This window comes from Cucumis melo, chromosome 3 (genome assembly GCF_025177605.1).
Source record: "Cucumis melo cultivar AY chromosome 3, USDA_Cmelo_AY_1.0, whole genome shotgun sequence".
Classification (NCBI taxonomy): Eukaryota; Viridiplantae; Streptophyta; class Magnoliopsida; order Cucurbitales; family Cucurbitaceae; genus Cucumis; species Cucumis melo.
The window spans coordinates 24,727,622-24,746,468 of NC_066859.1; the positions used below are offsets into that span (position 1 = coordinate 24,727,622).

Consider the following 18,847-nt stretch of genomic DNA (forward strand, 5'->3'; position numbering starts at 1 on the left):
ACGTCCTATTTATGCACATATATAATATATGTATAAATCTTCTTTTCTCAACAAGATTTGTAGAATAGTGAGAAATCTTTTATCTCTTAAATATCTCATCTTTTAATTCATTAATCAAAGATATTTAGTCAAAGATATTCCATAAAATCTTTTAGACAAAAACTCCAATAGTGTTGATCTGTGATGATTTAATGATGAGTAATGTGAAAGACGAAGCTGTGTTCAAAGAGATCACCTTAAACTCACGGGGAGTATGAAGACATCGTCAAGTAGATTCACTCATACATTTAGGGGGAGCCTAGAGTCTTTAGCTAACAAGCATGTTATAATAGTCATATAGTTGAACAGAGATCATATGATGTATCGATGTATATTGACTAAGAGTGAATCATAATAATATTACTTAACAGAGCTGCGCGCAGCTCCCCAGACGTAGGTAACATTGGTCGAACTGGGTTACCAAAGTTTTTTGTATTATTTTCTTCTGCTGTCTCTCTAGCTATTACAAATGTTAATTACTTTAGAATTAACTAGAGGTTTATTTGATTATCTCACTCCGTTTATCAAAAATCATACATGTTTGTTAACTAATTTTATTTTCTGAATTTTTTAAATGTATCTTTTAAGTTTTATTTTCCATTTTCAATTTTCCATCAAAATTTGTAGAACCAGTTTCTTGTTTAAAAAACCAAAAAGTGAATTAGTTACTAAACATTGGTTATCAAACAGACCTTAAATTAAGATGTTCGTGGGCTTTTTCACATTTGTGTGTTTTCTTATATTATATTTTAAGTTGAAGTTGTTTAAAGCTATTTAATTTTTAAGAAGTAAAATATTGTAATTTTGTTCCATTTACAAGCATGGATGAAAATAACATGCAAAAAGTGTATGAAAACAAATTATCATTTAGCTAGAACGAAATTGTATTGATGCAAATATGACCAAAACAATGTTTGCCGTAACATAATGTGTACAAATGCCGACCACAATTGTTCGGTTGCTAACCTTGCTTCTGGGATCACTAAGTCTCACTTTGAAATTTTGATTTGATTTATATATTCGACTACACACGATTTCGTCTTGTTGGAAGATTTTAATTAAGGACAACTTTCATAATCATTGGTTCTCCTTCAACTAATCCTGAAAATCAAATTAATTGCAATTGCTTGTTGGTCCTCCTCATGATTAGATAGAGATTATTTTAAAAATGATAAAGAGGTACTACCTAATGCTTTCTCATCTTGACCCATGGATCTTTGATTATTTGTCTTAACAATTGGTCTTCATTCCTTTTGAAAAATTGGAATACAAAAGACTTGCGTATAGCCTTTGTATCCAATGGTCGTATTTGATAGTCAAATCAAACGGTCATTTAGATAGCTTGTTGGGAGGAGTTGTTAAATTGGGGAAATTTTTGAGAGTTTTTAAAAAAATTAAGTTCATTTCTTATCATTTTGTATGGTGTGTTTATATTGTTTTTTTGGTTATTGTTTGGTTGGATTCATTTCCATTTTGTATATATGATCTTATGACTAAAAGATTTGTGTTCTCTTTCGACCTCGATTCATAATAAAGTCTTGAGAATACAGCACTATAGTGCTCAATTTTTATTTTTATTTTTTTAAATTACTATCTTTCTTGTTCAAATCATATGATTGTTAAGTTATTTTAAAAATTAAAATACACTGTTATTTATTATATTTCATATTATACTTATTTTATGCCATTCATTTCCTACCATGGTCCAAACCTTAAAATACAAAGTTTGCTATTTAGTTTTTCAAAATTATGTTTAAAAAGTCTAAAAATCTTACCCTAAATCACGTGTCAAGTGATGAATCAACTACTAGTATCCAATTATTTTATTTTCACTGTAATTGCATAAGTAACATTTTAAAGATAATAATTTAAGTGCTAAAACAACAAACTATCCATATAGATTCCATAGACTTCTACCCGTCTGCGACGAATCCTAGACCAGGGAAATACAACTTCTTTTTCCATGCCTAACTACCATTCTAGGGTTACTTTTATGATATGATAAAGTATTATATATAAAACAACAACTAGATCCAATCTAAACTACTTCTGATCCCACAATCCACTTTCTAAACTACAAAGAAAAAAATATTGAAAAGTCTATTTAAAAAACCCTAAACAGACAACTTTAGATTACTTAAACATAACTATCGAAAAAAACCTCAAATTTAAAGAATTAATTCGAAAGTTTTCACAACTATCTCTTATTGTTCTAGTCAATCAAAATAGTTTTTCCAAAAGTATTAAAAATTAACAAACTATTTATACTTTATAAAACAAAATTATTAAAAGATAAAATTTATTATATTTGATTTTTATACGAAATTATAAATATTATATTTTTTAAAGATTTTTTCAATAAGAAAACTGAGCTCAACATACGTTTATATTCTTTCTAGGTGATAACGTTTCTCACTCCCAATTTAAACTAAAGAAACGTCACTTATTTCAAATTAAGCTAAGAATTCAAAAATGATGAGCGTACTTATTTGAATACGCCATCCGCCCGACGCCCTCACGATTGTTTTCTCGTTTTAGGGTGGACCCTCGGGCCGCTACTTTTAAATTAAATTAATTTTCAAAAAATTACAAAATTGAAAAAAAAAAAAAACAAAAAAACAAAACCCATCTTCTTCGAGCCAAACTTTTCCCTTTTGAACTCGTCTCTCCCTCTCCTTCTCCCTCTCCCTCTCCCCCTCCCTCTCGCCGGTTCCAGAACAACAAGCTTCACACTCAGGTACAATCTCTCTACTCAATTCCTAATTTCCTCCCTTCCAACGCATATTTTTCCATCTTTTGTTCTTCCTCCACTGCTCTCCGAGCTCCCCCTCCCCTCCCTAAGCTTTGCCGACCGACTTTCTTTTCTTCTCGTCGATGCGTCCGCATAAATCGAATGAATACAGGAAACTATGTTTCAATCTTTGTTACTTTTTGGCTGTAGATGATTTTGATTTTATTTCATGTTGCTGCAGCAAAATTGCAAACCGTCTTGACTGTATGAGTTTGACCTGTTGCATTTCTCTCGACTCAATTCGACCTTGACTGTTAATTTTTCTTCATTATGTCTCACTTGTTACGGAAATCGTTTTGCCTAGATCTGTGTTCTTACATTTCATTTCAGTGTGAATTCAAGTTGTTTGTAGAACCTTCTTTGGTTGTGTATAAGTAAAATATGGTCAGTTTAGCAAGATGAATCGTTTTTGGTTTAAATCCTATTTTTATTGGCTATCTTTCAATTTTATTTTTCAGACATTCTCTCATAGTTGCTCGATGTTCAACTTTTGAATACAAAATCAATTTAGTTATTTGTCAATTGACGAAATTCTGGATCCACTTTGAAATATGGCAATTGACCTGTTATGTGAGTGCAACCTATTTTTTATCTATGCGTTTACTCATCAAGTAAATGATCAAAATATGTTTTTCTGTCTTGTTTTTTATTAAATAATTTTCTACACAAAGTTGTAGCACTAAAATAAAATGTTTGAATGTTAAGGGCTTGGAAGGGGTTGTAAACATATTCGAAAATAAATTATTAAGGCATTTGATGTATACAGTTTTATCATTTGCTTTTTTGCTGTATAAAATAATTTTAACTGGAAAGTTAAACTGTACTCCTTTCAGGTAGAGCAACATTGCCAATTGTCATGGAAAAAAAGTATATACTGTACTTCACTTATCGACTTCTTTATTTATGTATTACGATAGTCTTGTGTAGCAGCAGTTCTGGTTTTCAATCTTTGCAGCATAAACCCACTAGCTTTCAACTTTAATGTGCGCTTATCCTTTTACATGATTGTTGGTGTGGTCGGGAAATAACGATATGGCTATCTTGGGTGGAAATTTTAATTTTATCTTGCATGTGCAGATGGACTTTTCTAGGAGATAATTTGAAATTGTTATTTGGTTGGAGCTCTTCAAGTTTTCTAAATGATTGATAGCAAGTTGAATAGTGGTGGAATGAGCAGCTGCGAAACTAATTTGTGTGTGTATCAGAGTAAACAGTCACCTATTGCACAGAAAAAGGTTGCTTTAAGGGATGTGCAAAATGATAATAGGAGCATCATATATAACTATCCTGAAACTTCCTGTTCTTTGGGCGGAAAACTTATGAATGGGAGTAAGCTTTCAGGAAGTAAGAGATCCAACCCTACATGCTCACCGAGCTCTGCAATCCATCAATCCTTCAAAGGAATTGGGGTAAATGAGCACAACGTTTATGCCAACGGAGAAGTTGATGTGAAGCCTGGCAAAAAAAGAGCATCGGGAGGTAGCACATCTTGTGCACCTGCATTTTCTTCTTTTCTTGCAACCTCTCCTATGGCATTTTCACCTGTTAGGTCTTCATTTCCCATTTTCACAGAAAAGCCTGGTAATTTTCTGGCTGTCACTGGATCCAATCTTCTGGGAATCCCTCCTGGTTTGGAGATTCTTCGATCTGACGATTCAAATGGGATTACTGATGAGCAGAGAACAGAGCGTCTATTCAATCTACAGAAGCTCCTAAAACATTTTGACAAGTCGGATCAAAAAGGGGTCATCGAGAGTAAGTTGTGTGTTGAATAATCACTGTAGTTCACTTTCAGTATTTAAGTTTGACACTGCTAAGAATGCTTCTCTGTCACTTAGTAGTGCTCCATGGTTTGCCTCCCTCTGAGCTCAGCAATTTTGCCATTAATCTGGAAAAGAGATCCATGCACCTGTCCGTAGAGGAAGGTAAAAATTGCTTCAAATTTCTTTTAAATATCACGTTATGATGATGGATGAGAATAAAAAACATGCTTCTATCTCAACATTCCATCAACCTATATTTATTACTGAAAACTTCATTCTAATTTTTCAAACCGTAGATCCTAGACTATGTTAGTTTCATTGATAAAGTGCCCTTTGGAATAAACATTTGATTGTTCTCACTCATACTTGCACCCGATATTATCACTTGGATTGAACGGGTAGCTAACAGGTTTATTATGTTCTTCAGGGAAAGAGATCCAACGGATGAAGGCTTTGAATATTCTGAGCAACCTTCAGTGAAATCTGAAAGAAGTTTTGTTACACTAATGAATAACGATTTTGGAGACCAGCGAGGGCCATTTGCCATTTCCGCCATAGTTGCACGAGTGGACAAACTAAGTAAGCAAACCAGTATTCCTTGAGAGCTGGCAAGGTAGTCTTTCTATGGAGCTTTAGGTTATGGAGTTTAATTTGGGCAACATGAAGTTAGAAAATGTTGCTCCTATCAACATGAAACTCTTCCAGGAGTTTCATTTGAATCAGTTGGGAAAAAAACCTAAGAATCCAATTAACTTTGAAGTTCGAACAATTTGGAAGGGCTTTGAAAGTCTTTTTTCTTTTTCTTTTTTTTTTTTTTAAAAAGAAGAAAATAGTTTAGTTACTTGTTGAGTTGATTACACTTTGGAATCTAACATTCAAATCTGTTCAATTACCATGTAATTGTTGTCTAGATCATTAACTTTCTTTTGGAAGTTTTTAACCGATATTTTCTCCCTTTTTTCTTTCAGTTATGATTAAATTATGTTTAACCTGCGATTGGGGATTCAAATTTGAATCTTTTGCGATTTTGATCCGACTTATAAGTGGAGTTAAATAACTAATATTGAAGTTTGTTCCTTTGTCGAAAAATTACGTTATTACAACTCTACACTCAAACTTCTTATTTTTTGTCTATTAACTTTACGATGCTTTAAACATTTCTGAATTATGGGGGAACGATTCAAAATTTTCACTCAATCATTGAAGTATTATGCTTTAATTAAGTCCAGCCCGAGTTTGTCTATAGGGAGGAGTGACAAGATGTGCAATATTGAGATAGAAAATGGTTTTTCTTTAAAAAATGGAAACTATTGTAAATTTCAAATCAATTAAAAATAATTATAAAATTACACAAATTTCCTATTTAACATTAATAAAATATGAATATTTGTTATAATTTGTAATTATTTTGGTCATTTTGTTATGTTTGAAACTACCCATTTTAAAATTAGTTATACATCTTATTTTCAAAACTGAGATCAAACATTGTACTTAAACCTAAATCCAAAATAGTAATAACAACATGATTTCTCACATCATTTAAAATTGTCACCTTGTAAGTACCTCATCTTTTTCTTTTTTCACCTTTTTTTTTCCTATCTCCTAGGGGGTTGAAACTTATTTGATACTACATCTATTTTATAAGAACAATGAATTTTTTTTTTCAATGTAGAATTCTTAATTGACTTCATAGAGACCAACTTTAGAAATTTTATTTTTTTCTAGAAAGAAAGAACAATAGATAATAAAAATATCAAACTAATTACAAAAATAACAAATAAAATAAGCTTTTATCAACTTCTACCAATAATAGATCTAATTGTCATGAAACTGAATTCCTAAAGTAATAATGATTTAGAAAGCATCGGCTTGCCGACTTGTCTCTCAAGATATCTCGACTCATTTTTCCAATAGAAAATCAATCAATACCAGACTCCCTCGATCTTTCCTGCTCCACGGCTCTCTCATCACAACTCTCTCCCAAGGTTCTTAGCTTCTTTCTCTCTCCATTTTTATCTGCTTTCAATTTTAATGTTACATTTCTCACTCTGGACTATACTTTACTGTTTGTCTTTTGAATTATGATTTAGTTGATTCCTTGCTTTATAATTCCTGCTGTGATTCTCCTCAGAATTAGGAGGGAAGAGAACGAACATATGTATTTTCTTATTTTTCCTTTTGCCTCCACTCCTCTCTTCTGGGTCTGCTTTCTTCTCTGTTTTTGTCTAGAATCTGCAACCAGAAATGTAGAATGGGGCCAGCTCAGTGTGGCTGCGTGATAAGAACTCTTTACTTTCTGTGCTTTCAAATATGCATTTGGAGAACAGAAAAGTTTCAGAACTCGAGACTGTATATTTGATATTCGAAGGCTACCGTTTTCAAAGATATATTTTTCCTTTTCGAGTTGGCTCCCTATGCTTCAAATTTTAGTACTATAAAAAAATGCAAAAATCCCATTTAGTTCTTTGAATTATCTTAGTACAACTTTTAAGTGTAACTATGGATGATGGAAAAGGGGCCTAGCCTGTGAATTGGGATGTGGTTTTGAAGTCTGTGAACATGAGCTTGATCTTGAGAATTTAAGGACTCAGTTACTAAAACCTGTTGGTGAAATGGATTTAACATTTCCTTCTTGAGTCTTAAACCAGTGGTGAAGGATTATCGCGAGTAAGTACGGTGTCACCCCTTTGAGTGGAAGGATATCTCTTTTGACCTTCCTTCTTTCTCTCATTTAGTCTATTGTGTTGTGGGGAAGGGGATGAAATCGTGCTTTTGGGGTAGGATCAGTGGTAGGAGATAGACCCCTCATCTTTACCATTTATCCTCTTTGAAAAACTGTTTCGTGGATGAGGTTTTAGTTTTGTCTGGGACTTTGGGAGCTCCTCTCTTTGTCGTGCGGCTTTCATTGTTCTTTAGAGAAAGGATGGTCAGCCCTTCTGTCTCTGATAAAGGAGTTTGATTAGGATCAGTAGAAGGGATGTGCGTATTTGATGCTCTAACCCTTCTGGAGGTCTCTCTTGTAGTTTTTCTTTTTTTCAATTGTTTGATGGACCCTTCACCCAATATGGATTTTTTTTCTTAGCTCTCTTGAATATTAAGATTCCAAAGAAGGTTAAGTTCTTTGTCTATCAGGTCATCCATAGGCAATGTAACACTCTTGATTAAGTCTTGAGAAAGCAACCTACATTAATTGGCCCATTTTTTTAACCCTCCTTTGGAAGGCAAAGGAAGACCTGGATCATATTTTTTGAAGATTGTATGAACGATTTTTGGAGGCATTTGGCTTTTCATTAGCCCACTCTAGAGACCTGAACATTTCTATGGTTCCTTCTCCATTTGCGTTTTAAGAAGGGTTGTTTCTTATGGCTTGCCGGAGTGTGCTATATTGTAGGATTTTTGAGGAGAGAGGAATAATTGAGTGTTTAGAGGATTGGAAAGAGATCCAAGTATGTTTGGTCCTTTCTTTGTTTCCATGTTTCTCTTTGGACTTCGGTGGTTTTTTGCAACTACCCAATAGGTATTATTTAATAGAACGAGAAAACCCTTCCTTTCTTGGCCTCCCTTTTCATGGTTTTTTCCTCTTTCTGTGTGCTCATTCATTTTTTCTCAATGAAAGGTTGTTTTTTCATTAAACAACAAAAAGGAAAAAAAGAAAGAAAAATGTGCTTTCAGTTGTTTATCTTTCACTTGTTAATGTAATTCAAAAATTTTGCTGATCTTTCAGATTACAAAGATTTGTAGATCAATTTGAGCTTTGTGATGGCAACTGAACTGAAAGCAGCTTCTGAGGAAGTGAAAGTTGACCTATTTGAGGATGATGACGAGTTTGAAGAGTTTGAGATTAATGAAGGTATGGCTTGTAATTATTTTTATTTTTTATTCCTTCCCTTGTTTGGATTCCTTTATTGCAGGTTTTAATTGCTCCCATTTTTCATTTATTAGTGCCTGTTGTGCAAGATCTCCTTTCTTTCAGCCAAATGAATGTGAATGTTATGCAACGGGCTGGAAATCCTGTTACTGACCCAATCCTAACTGCTAGTATTCTTCATTTGGATGCCTCGTTACTGTTGCTTGTTCATTCATTATTTCTTCATCTATCAATGAAGCAGTTCTGTCTCTGTCAAAAAAAAAAAAAAAGAAAAAAAAAACATTGTTTCGAAGTAAAGTCGTGGAATCCAGTGTCTGAAACGAATAAGCCAGAATGTTTGTAAACTCAATTGCAATAGTAATAATCAATGAAAAAAGCGTATTGAAAAAGAAAAGTTGGATTAATACATGGTTTTAAAAGACATGTCCCTCAAGTATATATTTGGATGGACCCTTTTCTCTTTAAAAATTAATCTATTAAAATCCTCTAGATGTTTGTTTGAAGCTAATGTAGTGACTTATTTCTTGAAAAAAGTTTATAGAATTACTTGTTTTCTTGGAAGAAAAAAAAGTTTATTTGGAGTTGATTTCTTCTGTGACATACATTTTCCTTTTAAGCTCAGAAGTGCTTGAAGTGTTATATAAGGAAGCTGATAGAATAGCTTTTGGATGGAGTATATTCAGATTTTGCTTTGATTACTTGAAATGTTCTTGGAAGAGTAAACTTTTTCCAACTTATATTCCTAAAAGAGAGAGAGAGAGATGACCATAAAACCACTTCTCTTTGTTCAGTGAAAGTGGGCGCTTTTCCCTATTTTTCAGAAATGGTTACGGTTACTTGATTGTTTGGAAGATAACAAAGAATGTGTTTTGTATTCAGACCATATGGTTGCTCGATAATGTTGTCAACTGAAACTATGATTTGACAGTCCTACAAGTCTTGCATATGTGACGTTAGCCTAACACTGTTAATTGTTAACTTAATGTTGTATGTTCTATACATGTCACAATCGCAATGTGTTAGCAAAAAATGCTTGTAAGTTTGGAAATGAAGTGAAAGATTTGATGGATTGCCATTTTGATCTTGTCTGAGAGCTTTCATGTATTTATTATTATTTTTTTTTTTATCTAAATAAGAGTGTTTAGGTTTCTTAAGTGCACCTTGACTGATGTCGCATGTCACTGTCAAGTAACACACTAGATTTTTTATATATATGCAACGGTCATAAGGTCTTTTAACACATCCCTCCTAAAGAACTTTTTACTTATTCACATGCTCTTGGGAAATAGTAAGGCAAGTCATGGTGGTTCTTTTTCCTCCTTTTCAAAGTTATTTTGCAACTCTAATATTTCCTCAGATTCTGGTGTAAAGCGTATTACTCTTCTTGTTATTCTTAGCCTAACATCTTTAAGCCTTATGATATTTTTATAATCTTTCCTTCTGGTTCTCACTGGTCAAATGGATTACAGAGTGGGAAGTGAAGGAAGGCAAAGAAATCACTCAGCAATGGGAAGATGACTGGGATGATGATGATGTTAATGATGACTTCTCGTTGCAGCTGAAGAGAGAATTGGAGAACAATGCTGAGAAAAAATGAAGAGAATTTAGGCACTTTCTTTTTACATGTCAACACCTATGTTTAATTTGCACTGTTTGACCTTCAAAGACAGTTTTATTTTGCCTTCTATCACTCAAATAGTGTCTAACATCGGCATATTGAATACCTATGGCCTGTCATTGTCCAGAAGATACGGCGACCAGAGATTAATTGTGTGGTAGTTACCTATTCAGAATTTGAAGTTTTACTGAAAAAAACCAAAAGTGATTTAAGCAATTGGAATTATAGATTGTTTAAACGATATAATTGTCCAAGAAAGTCAAATTTTAATGATCATAAATTTTTATTACTATCTTATTCAACTATGAACATACCAAACTTACTACGGCTTCTTGAATGGCTTTATTGTAAAAATTTTAGGACTCCTATATAGTTTATGAAGTAAATTTAATATAATTAGGCTTTGAATGATTCTAACTTAAGGTAGATGATGATGTACATTATATTCATACTAGATTGTCAATGTATACTTGTCTTTGTCTAACAAGCTTCAATTTATTGTAAGATAGGTAAGATATGAACAAATACGGAATCAATTAAATTATATCATACTGGTTCTTCCTAAATTTGGAACTATGTTCATCAAGGAGAATGAAAGAAACCTTTACACTCACGCATACAAATATTTCTTTTCAAATGGTCCAATAAGAATCATTTCAATTCAATACCACAACTCGATATCTTGGAATAAAATGAGAGAAACTATGAATCGAAATAGAGAAATACACACTGTATTTTACTTGATCACTGTGAAATACTCGAGAAGAAAAGCATCATTGCTCTTAGTTTAATTCTTCTTAGCGCAAAAAATATAGCTCCACGACCCACACATGTTTTTTTCAAAATTTCTTTTCCTTTATAGATGAATCCACCACCCCACTAATTTCTTTTTGTTTTTCTCAATGAATCTCCAAACTTAGCAATTGAAATTAATTCACCTCTCACAAATTAACTCAGATTTTAATTTTCACGTGCCATTGGTTTAGATAAATTTTGCCTCAACATTCTAACCTCTACGACACCAAGATGGAATCCACGTTGATAATCCTTTTAGTGTGAGTCCCCTTTTATTCTTTTATTTTCAAAAGTATATTGAGGTAGCACACAGTAAACGAAACAAATACTAAAATAAATTCCGTCCAACCAGTGACGGATCTATAAAATATATTGACAGATGACTAAAAGAAAAATATGAAAAATGAATTAGATAAATAAAATTTGAACATGGGCTGAAAGGGGATAGAGTAACCACTAAGCTACTTGTATTAAAAATTAAATAGTTTTTTTATATATATTATATAAAGACAATAAAGTTGACGAGGGGTCGAACCTCCTAGGCATGTACTAAATCCGTCAACCATTTTGGAACCTTAAACACCATTACTATCACTAGATGTACCACATACATTTGGATTCTCATTCAAGTTAATGAAGTCTAATCTAATCTTCCCATTCTTATTTTTTCTTATTTATTTCAGGGCAAGAGTTTTGGGAATGTAATTGCAAGAAAGCTCAAACGATGGTAATGGGGAAAAAGGAAAGGTAAAGTCCACTATTTGTTCACTTTATGCTTTATGGGTAAGAAAGTATTGTCCTCAAAGTACAGATAGCACTGCTGAAATAAAGAGAGGGACACTCTAAAAGCAAAAGAGAAAGGTAAATAAATTTCATTTGCTGTCCATATTCTTCTGTTTTCTTTCATACTAAGAAAATTGGATAAGAATGGTTTCCATTGTCAGAGGAGGAATTGTTCGATGAAGTTATTGGAATGCCAAATCTGGGATGGCATGGAGGAAAGGTGTTTTCTTCTATAAATAGTGTTATTTCAGTGTGTTGTGGGTTGGGATTTGAATGGGAATTGGCTTCCCAAGTTCAACCCAAAAAATGGAGGACTTATAAAGGATTTTTCTACAGGAGGGGACAAGTTGTTTTCACTTCAAACTTTGGGACATAATCTATGAGATTAATGTATGGTAGACACCACCATCTCCCTTGTCACCATTATTGATACAACCGTGATAAACTATGAAAAGGAAGAGTTTGGTTAAGGTATTTTAACCAGGAGGTGGAGATTCAAATCTAGCCATCTGCATTGGAAAGAAGTACTAAGATAGTTACAATTATACTTTTAAACTTATACAAAATTTAAAATAGAACCCTTAAACTTATATTATTGTACTGATTATATAAGTTTGAGAATTCAATTTTTATCATTTGTTAGTCCAATTTTTACCATTATTCTAAACTTGAGAATGTAATATTAATACTTTTAAAAATTTAAAGACTCAACTGTTTTTTTATTGAAGTTTGATGATGTAATTGCAACTACCCTCGTACTTTAAAATGATTTTTACAATTTATCTAAACTACTAAACTTTCGAGAGTTTCATTAATACTCTTTGAACTATATTAAAAATATCATTAGTAAGCCATTTCAATGGTATCATACAACTTTGAAAAGTGGTATTAAGGATGAGGTTTTATCCCCTATCCCTTTTGGAAACTCCCATTTTGGAGTAGGACCTTGATGTGCCATGATTGTTGACATCTATTATATGGACAACAAATCAATTATGACAGAATATCAGCACCACTTTGACAAAGAAGATTCAAACTAAAATGAGACACATTTGGATTGTAATTAAGGTTAGGAGAAATTACGTTTTCGTTCCAAATGTTACGTATTTCAAATTTTGAAATGTTGTTACTTTTAATTTATCTTGAGTTTTGTTTTAATTTAGTCTATAAATTTTTAAATTCACATTTTTTACCTTAATTTTGTATTAAATAATCATTTTTTATCTTTTTTAATTTAAAAAAATAATAAAAGAAAAAGACATTTCTAAACATAGTAAAATGAATCAAAATATTTACACAATATATTAAAATTTTAAATTTTATCGACTTCTATAGATGACATTTGATAGAAATCTATCTTTATTTATCATCGATATAATATAAAATTTTGCTGTAAATATTTTCAATAGTTTGTCGTATATAATACTTTTCTTTGAAAAGAACTACAATTAACTAAATTTAACAATATTTATTATTATTAAAATTCAATTTAAAATCTTACTTCAATATTATTCTAAATCAAATTTTTTTAATCATGAAAAATTAAAAATAAACAAGAAAAAATTAAAAGAAAGAAAACGACGAACAAAAAGTTTCTATTTTAGTTTATGTACTTCAATTAATTTAAGTTTGTACGAGCATTCCTTTATAAAACTTGTAAATATATTTTTGTAGTATCTTTTGTTAGCAAAAAATTGTTAATAGTATTCAACTAAAATTGATCAAATTTAATTTTAAAATACTAAAGATAATTATTCTAAGTTACAAAATTATTAAAATTTATATAAATATGGCCAAATTTCAAATTTTACTTTTTACTAATGATACCATAGATTAGATTTAGATTGTAATAGATTCGGATAAACATCTAACTATTAGTATTTGTGTCTATCACTTTATTCATATATAAAAACTAAAATTTTACTATATTTGTAAATAAGTTTTGGTTAGTTCAAAAACATGCTATTAAATGGTAAGATTTATTTAAAATAGAGTGATTAGGAACAAAAGGAAATAATAAGAAGTAAGAAGGAAAATTTGGGGAAGAAAACATAATAAAAACATATTTCTTTTTAAGACAAAAACGCAGAAGGCAGGGGAGATCCACAAAAACAGTTGTGTTTTGGTTTTGGCATATGGATGAATGATGTCGGATTGAAATTGCGCAACCAAGCAGATGTTGGCCCAATCGCTTTACTGTTCAAATTCTCTCCGTAAGAAGAAGTTTCTTACAATCAATCCTCCCTATTGGGGATGATTATTGTAAAAGCCTGCAAAATCAAGACCGTTGAACGTGCACAAAATTCCATCTTTTTTTCCCTCTTCTCTTCTTCTTCTTCTTCTTCTTCTTCTTCTTCTTCTTCTTCTTCTTCTTCTTCTTCTTCTGCTTTCCATTTCATTTCTCAAAAAGCTTCCAACAATGAAGCCACTCTTCAACTGAAAGTAACACCCACGATCTGTTTTTCCCTGTTTTTCCCATATGGGTCGCCCTTTCTATTCTTTTTTTTCTTCCTTATGGATCACCTTCTTCTTCTTCTTCACATCTTTCATGTGTCTTTTCGTTACTGCTGATGATCCCGATAGATTAACTCCAATCAACCACGATCTTTATCATTCTAGGTGGGTAATTCTCTGATTCGGATTGCTTTACTTCTTTTTGTTAATTACCATGGATGAGATTAAGTGCAAAGTATAATTTTCTGGTTACTATCCTAACGGTTGTTCTTCTTCTTCTTCTCTCTTTGGAATTTGGGTATTTAATCATATAACTGATGCTCATTCTCTGTTGTAATTTTGGTTTTAGAAATTTGATGTAGTGGCTAGATATGTGTGTATTTGACTTTCCCAATTCTGGAAAAAGGGTAAGTTTGATTTTATGGCCATATTTTGTGCGCCTCTGTTTTATAGAGTTTGATACAACTCGATCCAAGTTTTGGAGATTTTCACAGTAGGGTCTTTATCTTTTTGGATATGAACTTTGGAGTCATTTGGTTTGAATACTTTCAATACCTGAAACTTCCCAATTTGTTGGGTGATTGGATCTTGCAGTGTTGATTTGATGAAGGAGATAGAAGCTTTGGTCCATCGACACCCAGATAAGCTGACTGTATGTTCTTGTTGTTGGTTCTCCTTTATTGAGGCTTGATGCTTTTGGTTTGGTTACTTACTTTCAATATTTATGCAGATAGAGACAATGAAGTCCAAAAATAAGGGCTATGCTGCAGAGATTCCAGTTGTTACATATCGCCGTGGAAGGAATAACATTGATGACACCTCAAAATTCCGGATACTTCTTGTAAGTTTTGTGTTTAATTGTGTACTCATTTGGCCTTCTAGGATTTTATTCCCTTGATGTTATTTTTAGACTGATGCATTATCCATGTTGAAAGTGAAAGCAGCAAAAGCTTCTTGATCTAAACAAAAATGGGATTTATTTAGATTAAATTTTTTTTTTCTGTCTTTCTTTCTTTATTTTTCCTCTCCTTAACGATTAAGGGAACATATCATCTCAGATTGGCAATTGCTGGTGTTCTTGACAGATGATTACTCCTTGTCTTCCAGAGTTTTGGACAGCATGGAAGGGAGCTCATAACAACAGAAGTTGCACTAAGAATTCTCTTAATCTTGAGTGAAGAACATTTGTTGCCCCACATGGATCGAGCTTCCTTAAACAACACACTTGATAAGCTTGTCATTAAGGTATGCGTGGAGGCTGCAACTTTTTATATTGATATGTGGCATACATTTCATCATCTTCTTCTTTCATCTTCTTCAACACCTACTAGGTTTTCGAACCCATAACCTAAGGGTTGGACCAAATTTTAATCCAAACTCTTAACCATTAAGCTACCAAACCGTTGGGTTTCCAGCTAGCCCCTTCCTTTCTTTTTATGTAGCAATGAAGTTCGTGCAGTTAACCCTATAGAGCCCAGTTTTTTCTGTTCTTTTTTCTTTCAAACTAGAGAAAAACTTGTCTCTTTTCGTTGAATAAATGAAAAAGATTAATGTTAAGCGGAGGAACTAACAAAGGGAGACAAAAAACTTGTAAAATAAATCTATGCTTTTAACTGATATTGGTGCTTCGATCTTAAATCACAAGATACTGTATGCATAAATAATGTGCTTGCTTATGTATGTTGTCAGGTGGTGCCAATGGAAAACTTAAATGGGCGAAGGCTTGTCGAGGGTGGGGATTTATGTGAAAGAAGAAATGGTAATGCCGAGGATTTAATCCATTATATAGTCACGGAAAGTCCCTAAGGTAGATATTGACATGCCTGAGTTTGTCTTCTATGACAGGGAGAGGTGTTGATTTGAACAGGAATTGGAGTGTCGATTGGGGTAAAAAGGAAAAGGTTGGTATCTATCTTCTGATTTTCATTGAAATAATTTGACAAGGTTTTGATATAGTTGACTGAGTTATAAGTTCCTACTGAGAAGCCAAGGAGAAATCATCATATTCATTTTTTGAAACAAGGGTTTTTCTTATGAGGTTCTATGGATGTTTGTGTGGCTTTTGTGAATTATAATTGTTGTGATACTCTTCTATTCCAAGCATTTTAGTCATTCGCCTCCCTATTGCAGGATTATGATCCTTATGAGGAAAATCCTGGATTTGCACCTTTCAGCGAACCCGAAACTCAAATTATGCGAAAAATTGCCTTAAGATTTGATCCACATATATGGGTCAATGTGCACTCTGGAATGGAGGTAAGAAACATACCAATGGTATTCGTATTTGCCCGAGTCTGAGGTGCTAAGACAACAAGAATTAGTTATTAACCTGGATTATGATAGGCTTCATTATCTGGTCAGTGTGGATTTGATCTTTTCCCATATGACTCGTTCCCTTGAAGCAAAATTGATCGTGCTACTTTTTCACAATCTCTCCCTTTGCTTTCAATCTTATAGCGCTTGGGAGAACACTGGAGTAGCTACATCTAACTATTTTCTTCTAAACCTGGATTATGATTAGTGAAAATTTTAATGAATACAGACTAGAGTTGCTTTTCACCATTATTAAAACCCAGAATAAATTGTGTTTTACTTCCTTCTCTGTTAAAATCACAGCTAGCAATGTGATTGGTTCAGTTGACTGATGAAACTGTACTTAAAAATTCCATGACATAAATATGGTTAAGTTACAAGAGCATTCAAGTTTGTGTCGAAAAGATATCTGAACTTTGAAAATGTTTAACAAGCATCCAATATTTCAATTTTGTGTTTAATAGATACCTGACATATTCAGCTTTCTCTCCCTCTTTCGAATTTGTTATTATCACTGGATACAGATTTCTGAATCATGTTTATGAAAAAGAAAATCATAACAAAATCTAAAAGGGAATCGTATTACTGTTATTTAGTAACACCTTTTTTTTCTCTCTCTGCTCTGTTTATTTGCTGAACTAAAAGCTGAGGTTTTCCTATGCTCATTTTATATAACTTGCTAGTTTTGATTGTTACTTCTTTAGGCTTTATTCATGCCTTATGACCACAAAAACACAACTCCTGACGGTGAAATTGCTCAACAAATGAAACTTCTGCTTGAAGAGCTGAATCATCTCCATTGCCACAGCCGCTGCATGATAGGATCTGGCGGAGGTTCTGTCGGGTTAGTTCACTTCTTTGTTGCGATTCTAACTACAATATGATAGCAGTTTACCATTTTTACACCTGTTTTATATGTTTTTAAATGAATCTTCATTTTTCATTCTTCGATATTTGTTATAATATAGACAAATGGGTAATGTTTTGATGCAACTCGTACTACTCCCATCTCTAAGCATTCCTTCAAGAATCAAAGATCAGTTTAGCTCGGAAAATACCCAAGTATTTTTCTGGACAAATATTGGACAATTTATCAGATTAGCCCATCTTCTTAGGTACCTACCAGTTACATTGTGTCAAATCAACCAATTTTTGCAAAAGATGTACCACTTTTAGTTAAGAAAGGTAGGATTGACCTTTTAAAATACAGTTAAAGGTAGGGATTTTGAATCACAACTAGAAGTTCAGGAATGTAGGGAGGACTTTTAACGTTTTAGGGGGAAAAATAATTTATGCTCTAAAACGTTCAAAATTACAACTCTAGATGAATAGTTATATCTTGATCAATTTAAACCTTAATTAATAACTATACTCACTCAATTTTATTGAAATTCAAACGAAAATCATCTGAAACTCTTCTTCAAAATTTTTGTTCTTTTAATTGAATCCCTTAATTGCTCTTGCTATACCATCCTTGATGTGCAATTGGGACTGAACTTTTTCCTGCATAATTATTGTTGTCTTAAGGTATCTGGCACATGGGACAGCCACAGATTTCATGTTTGACAAGGCTCGAGTTCCTATGGCTTTCACATTTGAGGTTCGTCAAACAAGAACTGCAATGTAACTTTCATAAAATAATCTTAGTTTTTGGTCTTAAAATAAGTCTCTCTTCTTCATTTGATTATATCAGATATATGGAGACGAAGCTGCCTCATCAAAAGACTGCTTTAGAATGTTCAATCCCACGGATCCCAATACCTTCAACGTATGCAACTATCTTTTCTTGTCATATTGACCAATTGATGCCCATGGAAATCCTTAGGCTGAATTCGTTTTTCATCTTTGTTTTCAGAGGGTGCTTAGCGATTGGTCTGCTGCATTTTTTACAATATTTAAGATGGGTCCCGAGTATCTTGACGAAACTGAGTTCCATCCAAAGAGCAACGTAGACAAGCTGGTGTCCATTGATGAATATCTTGAAGGTTACTTGATTGAGAGAAGTAGCAGATATGGAAAGAAGAGGGAGGTGTTTGACCTAGGGATGCAAGAGATGAGAACTTATTTTAGGCTATTTTTGTTGTCATCAGTTTTATTGATGTTCATGTTTTGTTCTAGAATTTCTAAAAACAAGTTCACCAGACCACTTGTTTCTGCCATTTCCATTTGAGAATATGTTTAGTTTCTGAACTCCACATGTCTAGTGCCATATTTTATTCAAAAAGAGTTATTATAGATGATCTCATATTTGTAAGGTCAGTGAGTTACTATTTAACCAAGTATCAAAGTTACATTTGTATGGTTTTCTCCACCTTCTCCCTTAGCATTGCAACCTATCAACCTACAATCAAAGTTTCTTTCTTTTAACTATACAGAAACATTGGCTAATTTAGCGCAAAACTAACAAGAATGAAAAGAAAACA

General features: G+C 32.6%; 3 protein-coding genes across 9 annotated transcripts; all 3 read left to right on the forward strand.

The window, feature by feature from the left end:
* The first annotated feature begins 2,637 nt into the window (after positions 1-2,637).
* Positions 2,638-5,537, forward strand: LOC103502625 (uncharacterized). Of its 6 annotated transcripts, none has more exons than XM_008466632.3 (5): positions 2,638-2,776; positions 3,908-4,309; positions 4,403-4,585; positions 4,669-4,755; positions 5,021-5,537. In XM_008466632.3, exons 2-5 carry the CDS (start codon positions 3,970-3,972, stop codon positions 5,071-5,073), a joined length of 663 nt encoding a protein of 220 aa, XP_008464854.1. In that variant the 5' UTR covers positions 2,638-2,776; positions 3,908-3,969; the 3' UTR covers positions 5,074-5,537. The 6 variants fall into 6 exon arrangements, with proteins under 6 accessions (XP_008464854.1, XP_008464855.1, XP_008464851.1 ...); XM_008466633.3 differs by having other exon boundaries at positions 4,672-4,755; XM_008466630.3 differs by adding an exon at positions 3,664-3,697 and having other exon boundaries at positions 2,647-2,776; positions 3,908-4,585.
* Positions 5,538-6,411: 874 nt separating this feature from the next.
* On the forward strand, positions 6,412-10,320 carry LOC103502626 (protein DSS1 HOMOLOG ON CHROMOSOME V-like). The gene is made up of 3 exons (XM_008466634.3): positions 6,412-6,578; positions 8,318-8,443; positions 9,931-10,320. The coding sequence occupies exons 2-3, from the start codon at positions 8,353-8,355 to the stop codon at positions 10,056-10,058; spliced, it is 219 nt and encodes a 72-aa protein (XP_008464856.1). The 5' UTR covers positions 6,412-6,578; positions 8,318-8,352; the 3' UTR covers positions 10,059-10,320.
* Positions 10,321-13,732: 3,412 nt separating this feature from the next.
* LOC103502627 (inactive metallocarboxypeptidase ecm14) lies at positions 13,733-18,735 on the forward strand. 2 transcript variants are annotated; one of them, XM_051082068.1, is made up of 12 exons: positions 13,744-14,276; positions 14,461-14,518; positions 14,706-14,763; positions 14,842-14,952; positions 15,219-15,356; positions 15,801-15,870; positions 15,957-16,012; positions 16,242-16,367; positions 17,129-17,268; positions 17,952-18,024; positions 18,118-18,192; positions 18,280-18,735. In XM_051082068.1, the coding sequence occupies exons 3-12, from the start codon at positions 14,716-14,718 to the stop codon at positions 18,592-18,594; spliced, it is 1,152 nt and encodes a 383-aa protein (XP_050938025.1). In that variant the 5' UTR covers positions 13,744-14,276; positions 14,461-14,518; positions 14,706-14,715; the 3' UTR covers positions 18,595-18,735. The 2 variants fall into 2 exon arrangements, with proteins under 2 accessions (XP_008464857.2, XP_050938025.1); XM_008466635.3 differs by lacking the exon at positions 14,461-14,518 and having other exon boundaries at positions 13,733-14,276.
* The last annotated feature ends 112 nt before the right edge of the window (positions 18,736-18,847 follow it).

Bases quoted from the DNA above. Each gene is read 5' to 3' on its own strand.
- LOC103502625 (XM_008466629.3), top strand. From the start codon at position 3,970: ATGATTGATAGCAAGTTGAATAGTGGTGGAATGAGCAGCTGCGAAACT. The intron at 4,586-4,668 runs GTAAGTTGTGTG...TCTGTCACTTAG, and splicing joins TCAAAAAGGGGTCATCGAGA to TAGTGCTCCATGGTTTGCCT. The intron at 4,756-5,020 runs GTAAAAATTGCT...TATGTTCTTCAG, and splicing joins GCACCTGTCCGTAGAGGAAG to GGAAAGAGATCCAACGGATG.
- LOC103502626 (XM_008466634.3), top strand. From the start codon at position 8,353: ATGGCAACTGAACTGAAAGCAGCTTCTGAGGAAGTGAAAGTTGACCTA. The intron at 8,444-9,930 runs GTATGGCTTGTA...AATGGATTACAG, and splicing joins AGAGTTTGAGATTAATGAAG to AGTGGGAAGTGAAGGAAGGC.
- LOC103502627 (XM_008466635.3), top strand. From the start codon at position 14,137: ATGGGTCGCCCTTTCTATTCTTTTTTTTCTTCCTTATGGATCACCTTC. The intron at 14,953-15,218 runs GTAAGTTTTGTG...CTTGTCTTCCAG, and splicing joins CAAAATTCCGGATACTTCTT to AGTTTTGGACAGCATGGAAG. The intron at 15,357-15,800 runs GTATGCGTGGAG...GTATGTTGTCAG, and splicing joins TTGATAAGCTTGTCATTAAG to GTGGTGCCAATGGAAAACTT.